Source organism: Aplysia californica, unplaced genomic scaffold (genome assembly GCF_000002075.1).
Source record: "Aplysia californica isolate F4 #8 unplaced genomic scaffold, AplCal3.0 scaffold00205, whole genome shotgun sequence".
Classification (NCBI taxonomy): Eukaryota; Metazoa; Mollusca; class Gastropoda; order Aplysiida; family Aplysiidae; genus Aplysia; species Aplysia californica.
This window is the reverse complement of record NW_004797475.1, coordinates 82,567-92,298: the sequence shown is the minus strand read 5'-3', so window position 1 is coordinate 92,298 and position 9,732 is coordinate 82,567. Positions and strand designations below refer to the sequence as shown.

The 9,732-nt window shown below is 37.3% G+C and overlaps 1 protein-coding gene across 1 annotated transcript; it reads right to left on the bottom strand.

Annotated features, from left to right (window-relative positions):
* Positions 1–7,988: 7,988 nt before the first annotated feature.
* On the bottom strand, positions 7,989–9,038 carry LOC100533458 (histone 2A.X). The gene is given in 1 exon segment (NM_001204735.1): positions 7,989–9,038. A coding segment is annotated over 1 exon segment (414 nt). The 5' UTR covers positions 8,823–9,038; the 3' UTR covers positions 7,989–8,408.
* Positions 9,039–9,732: the final 694 nt, after the last annotated feature.

Below are 9,732 nucleotides of genomic sequence, written 5' to 3'. Positions count from 1 at the left end.
TTCTTTGCTCTTTCGCTATAAAACACCAAGTGCCGTACACCTTGTAAAAGTTCAGCTTTTCCACGTTACAAAGGTGTAAGTTGTTTTTATGTCCGATCATTAGGAGCTGGAGAATCGCCGAGGAAAGCGAAGCCCCTCGCGGTCGGAATGCGTGGTCGGCCGGTTGAAAAATTGACATGCGTGCATTCAAATGCTTTGCGGAACGAGGGATGATTAAATACCGTCTTTTCATTGGCGGAGAACTGCAGAGCTTTAAACGGGCTTTCCCGTGATATAAGTTTAGCCTTTGGCGTCTTTATAGAAAGCTTTTAAAAACACCGTCAAAATGTTTAAAGATCCCTTTTTACACAAAATATGTATAATACCGACTTATAACTGATATCAATTAAAAGATCAGTTCATTTTCTATTAGAATAAAGTTATTAACTTGGAATTATTTTTCATCAATCCTTCCGCGAGACTCGGAAAGCATGTGACCCCGCACGCGGGGTACACTACAGTATAGAGCCGACTCGCTCGCCGCGGGGGCTGGTGCATGCCGCCGGGTCAACGCTCGGAGTTTTTGTCGAAATAACGACAGATCATCGTGTTTGAGGCGATAAAATACTGATTTGTAAAGATCTCAGTCTTGAAAAAAATTAGGCTCCATATATTTGTTATAGTGATTGTACTCTGTTAATGTGGAGATGTTTAGTGCACTTGGTACTTTTTTATTGTCTGTCAAACATGGGGTTGCAGCCAGTGACTGACTTTAACAAATTTGATCAAATTTTAAACAACTACAATTTTCTTAAAAATTGACGGAGAGGTTAAAGAATGGTACCAAAATGCTCAGTTGATATAGGCCTTTCAAATGGAACAGATAAATTTGGCATACAGCTAGTTTGAAAATTTAGTTTCTGGTACCTAGTGAAAGTCAGCTATTGTTTTAGGACATGGCAGCATTATATTAAAATATTGCTGTGAGTAATGTCCTTGTTGTAGTCTCTCTTTCTGATTATTTTTTGTAGAGGAGCAGATTTTCTTCATCAATATATCGGTTCCAAGGGGTTGCAGGTTTTATTTTGAAAATGGATATTGTTATATTTTGAAAAAATTTTTCCAGCTAAATTAATTCTGAAATTTACATTGTGTCTTAATGTTGCTTGTTACAGCCAGCTCAAAAGCATTATGAACATTTAAAGCACCACACCATTATCATTTGTGTTCCTCTGTTATTGATGTGTTACAGAAGAATGATATGCAGATGTCGTACTGTAGACTTGATGCTTTGATTGGTTACCAGCTTGTGATAGGGGGACCACAGTGCCTAATGGGAGTTTTGAATTCTTTTTCATAATTTGGAAGTGAATTATTGTGTTATGGGCATGTCTTTGATTTTTCAAACTTTTAATAGTTTATTGATGGATGTAGTGTGTTATCACCAATATTACTATGTTTTACTCATCGCACTTTTCTTCTCTTGGGTGATGAAAAGGTTAAAGTTGGTGGATGTGGTTTAGAAAATACTATCGGTATTATTACTTTGTACATTATTTTGTCAATGGGTTTTTAAGTTATGTTGAGCTTCAGGAGCATTGGATGGGCAGTTTTAAAAAAATATTTATCTTCTCTCCATCATCCTTACCTGCAACAAGTACTAGCTAAATGTTTTCTCTGCTCTGTCTCTCTTTATCTCATGTGTGTTAATCTGCCTCTGGCTCTTTTCTTTCTTGTACATTGTGGGCATTAAGACCACTGTTTCGGTTGGTTATAACATCTGGTTTACAAAGATCATCTGTTATGTGCTGTTGGGAAGTGTTCTCCTAGGAAAAGTGAAATTGAACACTGCTCCTAGTTAAACTATAAGTGTTTTTACTTTTTCCCTGTTTTGCATTAATGCATTCCATTTTGTTCTGCTTTCTTTTTCTTTCTTTTTTTATGTAATTTAAAATGCTCTTATCTTTTTTAATGAATAATATTTTTGTCTGCCTCTTCGGTGCTTATGGGTGGAATTACTTATCCTGTGTGGGTTTTATTAGATTTGTAGTAGTTATATTGTAATGTTTGAAAATTAATTCTGCTGGATGAATAAATGAAATGCTGTCTGAGAAAAAAATATATACTGGTTTGAACATTTTTATTTTCATTGTAAGTGTTTTATTGATTAAAGTATCTGTACATTACATAGGATTTTGCTCTATGGCTCTATGGTCCAGTGCCATGACTGTGTAGTTGTTGTTAGTCTGGAATTGTTGAGTAGTTCAATACTATATGATACAGGTAGAGTATTTTCTGTGTCTGGTCTTTGTAGAAGAAAAAAGTTGTTCCAGTGTCATTATAGTAGAGTGCTGAGCAGGAAGAAACAGTTGGATGACCAAAGGGTTCATCATACTGAAGGATGCTGTGGTTGAATTTTATGAGTAAATATGCTGCTCTGTGCCTGGGTAGAAGATTGCAGCATGTTCCTTTTCTCGGGTGGTGGTAAATAGTGTCGTTTTGTTCTGTGCACGGCACACCAGCAGTGGAATTTTAGTTTTTCTTTTTGTATCATTTAATTTGTGTCGTGTGTATGTTTTCATTTCTTTGTGCGGGTGGTTTTAGGACACCATAGTGGGTGTTTGGCAGGTGCTCTGGTGTGGGTTGCTCCTTCTTTCCTATCAAACATCTGTTGTCTTTATCTCCCCTCTTTCTTTTTGTGTTTATTACTCCCTTGTAACACCTCTAATCTTCGGCATTTATATGACATTATTGTGTTGCAAGTGCCGTAAAACACTAAAAACATTTTAAAATCTTCTGCACTTACGTGACCTCATTGTGTGACAAGTACCGTAAAACTCTTACTAAAACTAAAATGGGCACCATAATCAGTATTCTAATTGTGATAGTAACCCGATAGTCTTTTGATAACACACACTTTATTGGAACAGTAGGAATACTTATTACAAAATGATTCATAAGATGTTAATGTTAGTAGTTAAATTGACGATGGTAAAAATGACCTGTTTTCTTTGTTACTTGTTAGAAGCATAGGTGTTTGCTTCTTATTGATATAATATAGTATTAATTTGAGTGAACAAGGGACAATTGGTTGTCCGAAAAATGGGATCGATTTTCTTTGTGCAAGCAGCAAGCAACTTGCATAATTCATCGAAATTAAGGATGCATGGGGACAAGATTGATGCAGTACTTTCTTATACAGTATAACTGTAGTATCTAAACTTTCTACAAACTGTGGTTTATCGTTACAAGAAAATGAAGTGGTATGAGTATGAGATAGTGTTTGTAATTTTTATGCTTTTGAGGTGTGTTTTGCAGTTTTGATAAAAGTAAAAGCACTTAAAAGTCAATCTGAACAAAAGATGTCATGTTGTCTACCTGACTAATACTATCTGAGAGGGATACAACTTCCCAGCAGAAAGAAAGAGATACTCGATAAAAATTTACCCTTACTTGGGTCTCCTGTTTGCAACAGCAAAGCGCCTGACCGCTGCATCATAGATATACGGTGAACTGAATGTTGAAAAGTAATTGTGTGTTCGTGCTATTCAAATACACACATAGTAGTATTGTATTTGTATTGTGTTCCTCAGTTGAAGTTCAAAGATGTTTTGAATTGTGATACAGTGGAATCCTGTTATAACGAGAGAGAGGGGACCGGTGCGAAATGTCCGTTATAGCAGGATTCTCGTGACAAGGGATCCAGTAATAAATTATTCAAGGGAGATAGTTAAGTAGGCCTAATAATCTATGAGTTTGGCGTTCTGTTTATTCCTTTTTGTGTTTCCCCTGATAATTTGTTAAACATGATCTCTAGGTCTTACTTGATAAAAAATCGAATCAGGTTTCTTTCTCTAACACTAGCAATGTTGACAAATCGGCCTTGGCGATCAGAAAGAAGGGGCTCTGGCTCAAGGCTTACTCGCCCGCTGTGTTGTCCCCCACCCCACCACACCCTGTGGTGCGTTGCATCTGCTTGCGTACGTCACACATTCACTCCATCCATCTATCACAGCATTGTGACCTCTCCATCCCGCACCAGAGAAGTGAGAGGCACGGTATGCCTAGATAATCTAGACTGGGCTGGCCTATCACGCGATGTGTTCTGCCACACCCTCCTCACTCATTCGCTCTGGCCTTCATTGTTGGTTCGCATGGGCTCTCCCATTCTTTGTTTCACTGGATCACCAACAACTTTCTCAACTGGCAAGGTTTTGTAATATGTTTAATTGGTCTGTGCACAGCAGCAGCAATATTCCGTTATAACCGACTCGCGTGGCGGTCTGATTGCGCAATAGCAGTATTTTATTTACAAAGATAAAAGAAAGAGAATAAACGGGGTTTTTGAATAGTGTCTTTATAACAGATTTCTCGTTGTTTCAGGACTCGTTATAAGTGGACTCCACTGTACTGGTACATTAATAAAAAGAATCGTGTGTAGAGAAGAAAAAATTATTCAGAGTTCCTTGTTAGTTAGTTCAATGATCCTTGTCTCTCTGAATCAGAATACCGATATTTGTTTTTTAATATATATTAAGTTCTGGCTAAGAGTGGAAGGCACTGCAGAAATTTTACATCGCTCAAGTCTTTCATCCTACGTCACTTCTGTCACTGTCTTGCATGAAATCAAAGACCATCATATCATTACATGTATCAATCATTCAATGTGCTTCTTCACTTGTTTGGGGTTTTTTTTACAATAAAAATTTTAAAGCACCTTGTGCCTCTGTGACTAAGTTGGTCATGTTGAATTCTGAACTTTAATTAGCTTGAACATTAATGACAACCTACATACTACATGTTATAATGCCTTCTTAGATTTTGTTCATCTTTTATTTTCGAGATTGAAAATGGAATTAATGGGGGTGTTTTTTATCATTCAGTTGAAAAACCCACTGCACTACTAATACTAAATATCAGTACCGTACTAATCCACTGTAAAAATAGTGTAGTAATAGTTAATACTGGATCTAATGGTGCTAATGCTAATCTTCAAATGAACTGATGGGAATAGGATGTCCAATTTTTTACAAAAATGTTTGACTAGATCTAACTGTCGTTACTTAAAACGAAAGGAGACCCACTGTCAAGGAAAGAAGTGTGATGAATGGAATTTGAGGGACAAATCGTTTCATTCTTATTGTGTAGAACTGAAGGGCTATTTTGATATATATATATGTTGTTCTTCAACTAGAATAAGTTCTATTCATTGAGATTAGGTGTCTCTGTTTGTACTTTGTTCTTGTTCAGAGGGGTGTTTCCTTGGCATATTTTCTGGATTTATTGAGGGAAAAATTTACAAATATAATTAAATAACATAACATATCTAAAGTTTCAGTTCAATCTAATGGATTCTATACCAGAGAAGCGCTGCTAGAATTTGGTTGGATTTTTTTATGGTCCTTTTCCTTTAGGCTTAAACAGAAATGTGTGCTGTTGCTTTTTAAAACCAGCTTGTATTTTTGTAATTTGTATTGCCTACAGTTGAAATTGAAGCTGTGTAAATAAGACGGCCACACATTATTGAGGAGAAAGTGGTCATCTTTAACAATTAATTATCATAAATGTAAAAAAATCCCCTGGGGAGAAAATGGGAAGTAGCAGTTTGCACAGGTGATTGTCTTAATATGCAGGTGGTCATTAGAACAGGTTTGACTGTAACTTATTTAGACTGCGCTGATGTCCTTTAGGAGTCCTGTTAAAAAAAAGAATGTTTACAAATTACTCTCCACTGTCAATGTTATCACTGCTGGATCTCATGCACTCTCGGTGCAAAGTCCAACTGGTACATGTACTGGTATCATGACATGAAGATAAACCTGTGACTGTGAAGTTTTATTTAGAATAGAAAAGATAAAATGAAAATGAAGCATGTGATTGTGAAGTGGATTGATTTGTATACGTCTTGGTTTAAATTTAAGTTTAAGCCGTCACTGCTGCCACTTTGAAATCGCCGTTTAAATATTTCTTTTTACTATCAATCATTATATAAATCAATTCTTTTCAAAAGGGAAGGAAAATTGGTCAGTGTAAATTTCCAAAGTTACCAGTTATATTTCTCCAGATAACCCTTCTTATCTTTCGAATCTTGGGTAAATAGTATTGTATTCACTACTGTTGCAGTGTTACTGAACTTAATCACTGTTAGCCTAGTCAGTGGGATCAGTGTCATGCTGGTGAGTATGACAGGCATGGTTCTAGTTCGAATCCTCAGCCTTAAGGTGTTCTTGAATTTGGGTTGTTTTCAAAGCTCACTTGTTTGATAGCTAGGTTCTTCTGGGAACATCTGAATGGATTTTTAAAAGTAAAAGGTCTTTCATCGTTAAACCTAAACACACGCTTTGACAGTTTACAAGAACACTAAGTAACTAGTAACAGTACATCACGTCATGTACCAATTTTTTTTAATGTGAAAGAAAGTCCCCCAAAAAGTCTCATGTGAGGATTGGACCTGGGACTTGCCATTCATGAATTACTTCCAAGCTCAAGAGAAAAGCTGAACTTAGTCTGACAAGGCACTAAGTAGTAGTTAGTAGTAGGCCTACCAAATCAGGTAGCCATGGGCCAGTAGTTAGCCACCATTATTTTAATATCTTGGCTCAGTTTACCATAATTTACATAACATCTTTGAAATGCAATGTTTAAACAAAATTATAAGAGAAAATGATCATACTTAATACTATCAACATTTAATTTAGAATCACTACACCAAACTTCCATCCTATTCTTAAATTTAGTTTTAGTAGACGTTTTACGGCATTAGCAACCTAATTTAGGTCATAATTATAAAATATAATACTCTTTCATCCTTGGCGCTGAAGATAAGATGTTACAGTGTTACAAAAGAGAAACACAAAAAAGGAAAGATTAGGATGATAGATGTTTAGTTTAGATGTACATGTAGTTTTAGTAAGAGTTAATTAGGTCAAAATATGATATATATATATATATATATATATATATAATTATTAATGCCCAAAATTAAAAAAATATGTTAATGGTACATGTAAATGTTTAATTCCCCCATCGACGCTATGTATTATTAGGTTATTCAAGAGATTTAAATTTAACGTCCATCTCAAAAAGGGCGGAGCCAAATAGGAAGAAAGTCATCATGTCAGTAAAGTGCCTTTCCAAAGGACACATTTGATTGAGCTGAGGCTTGAACCCACAATCTCTCGATTACGGGTCCAGTAGCCTAACCACTGGACTACCGACGCCACCCTGAAGATTAGGAAGTGTTACGCGTTACAAGAGTGAAGAAACGCAGGAAAGGAGAGAAAAAGATAAATGTTTTGATAGAAAGAAGTAGCAAACCACACAAGAGAACCCGCCAACCTCAACCAGTTTGTTTTGGAACATACATGCACTGTAATGTGTTTTACGGCATTCGCAACTCTGCATAGGTTGTATGAGTGAGCGCGTGACGTGGGACACATTTAACTTTTAATATTTTCCAGTTTGGTAGGTAGTAGGTATTTTAAAATTTTGCCTTGGTGGCGGCCAAAGCCTACTGTTAACGATTTTTAGTTGATTTTTTTAGGACCACCAAGGGATTTTAAACGTGCGCAATTTGCGCTTTGGACCTCTGAGATTTTTTTCCCTTTATCCAAGAAGACAGGGTGTTACAAGTACTAGTGTTAGATCCTACCCTCTACCAAGAATAAGATCAGGGGTGCGGCTGAATGACAGCTGTGTGTAAGATAAGTGTAAGGAGCCAAGGAGTAGCATGGCTGCAGAAAGTAGACAAAAAAGCAGACGCTAGAGAACATGGTAGAAAGCAGGAAAGAAAATTCTAGAGAAGATAATCCATCACTAGGTCTTGATTCCAACCTGCCTATTGAACGAGAGTGAAAGGCGAACAACGTAACGTCTAAACCACAGAGAGCCCGTCAACAATGTCATTTCTCTAGTGTTAGTGGGGGTTAACCAGCATCATGCTGACTATACTATAACTATAATATAATTTATAATTATAAGGAAGAAGAAGCAAACCACACAAAAGCACCTGCATACTTTAAATGTAGAATGCCAAGCAAGCTTCTGGTGATTTTGCACATGGCATGGTGCAATCACAATCTGACAAAAAGCATTCCAATTCCAATTAATTGATATCTAAATCTAGATCTAGATCTAGGCCTAGAAGATCAATTGTGGCAAAGTTTTTAGAAAAATAAAGGCAGAAAAGCAGAAGACCACAACGCCAATACAGTGTCTATACACTCCTTATAGAATCTAGATAGATCATAGATAATAGATGTAGAAGTAGAAGCAGCATGCTCGAGTCGAAAGTAGAGTAATAGAGTAGTCTTAGACTTGAAAGATCTAGAAGAAATTTGGTTTTAACCCAGACTGAAGATCCAACATTCTGGAAAACTGGGGTGGCCCTCAAAAGGGCCTTTGTGAGTCTTGAAACTTCAGCAGTTCACTTAGAACTCTTGGGATTGAGAAGACTTCTTGGCCTTTGCAGCAGTGGCGGCAGCGGACTTCTTGGGCAGGAGGACAGCCTGGATATTTGGCAGCACACCTCCCTGGGCAATGGTGACACCAGAAAGCAGCTTGTTCAGTTCCTCATCATTTCTGATAGCTAGTTGAAGATGACGGGGAATGATTCTTGTCTTTTTGTTGTCACGAGCAGCATTACCAGCCAACTCCAACACTTCGGCAGCGAGGTACTCAAGGACAGCCGCCAAATACACAGGGGCTCCAGCGCCTACTCGTTCAGCATAATTGCCTTTTCTCAGAAGACGGTGAATTCTGCCAACAGGAAACTGCAGTCCAGCCCTTGAGGAACGGCTCTTTGCCTTGGCTTTAGCTTTGCCTCCTTTTCCGCGTCCAGACATGATGTTCAGAATTTCTTTGTGACAAAAACTTGATGAAAGTAAACCGGCTCGATGACTCGATCTGAAATGAATTTCGCGCACTTTCACCTCCTTTTTATACAACTAGAAATTCCTGACAAAGCAGTTTTCAACATCCAATGAAAATTCACAACTGATAGTAAATGACCAATCAAAACTCTTGTTTAGAGTAGCCTCCCTTGGCTACTTCCTCTGACCTTGGTGACCCTGGTCATAACAATGCTAGTTCGGAAAACTATTGCTTCGCTGTTTACTAGACTCTACTTATGAAATTATGCGTAATTTTGCCCAAGTTCATGGTACCGGGCATCGTGAACAATCCTCCGATTTGTATTTTGGAAAGAAAAAAAAACGTTGACGTTTGGATTTTTAAAAAAATGTGAAAGCTTTATATTGGATAGTAATTTTCATGTGAACAGGGACAGTGACGTTCTCTAATAACGAGGAAACATAATAATATTGATCGTGCGATAGCCTAGAATAGAATCTAGCCTAACATTTAAGTTTTAACATTGCCTTCACTAGATCTAACCCCTCAAAAATAAAATCAAAGGGTCTTTAAAGGGATTTAAAAAAAACTAGCTTTTTATTTGAAGAGAGGGTGTAAGTTTTGAGAATTGAGATCTTACGTTCTTACTGAACTGTAAATGAATTTATATTGGCGGGAAAATTGAAAATTCAGCCGGCAAGCTCAAGGGATCAAGATCCGAATTCCAAATAGCATAATCAGATCTATAGATCTAGATGCCATAGGCCCCTACGCAATACACAAGCCAATTGAAACTAAGTCATTCGTGACAAACCTGTTTGTTTGGAGATGATATCCCCGCCCGCTCCCTCTCTCTCTCTCTCTCTCTCTCTCTCTCTCTCTCTCTCTCTCTCTCTCTCTCTC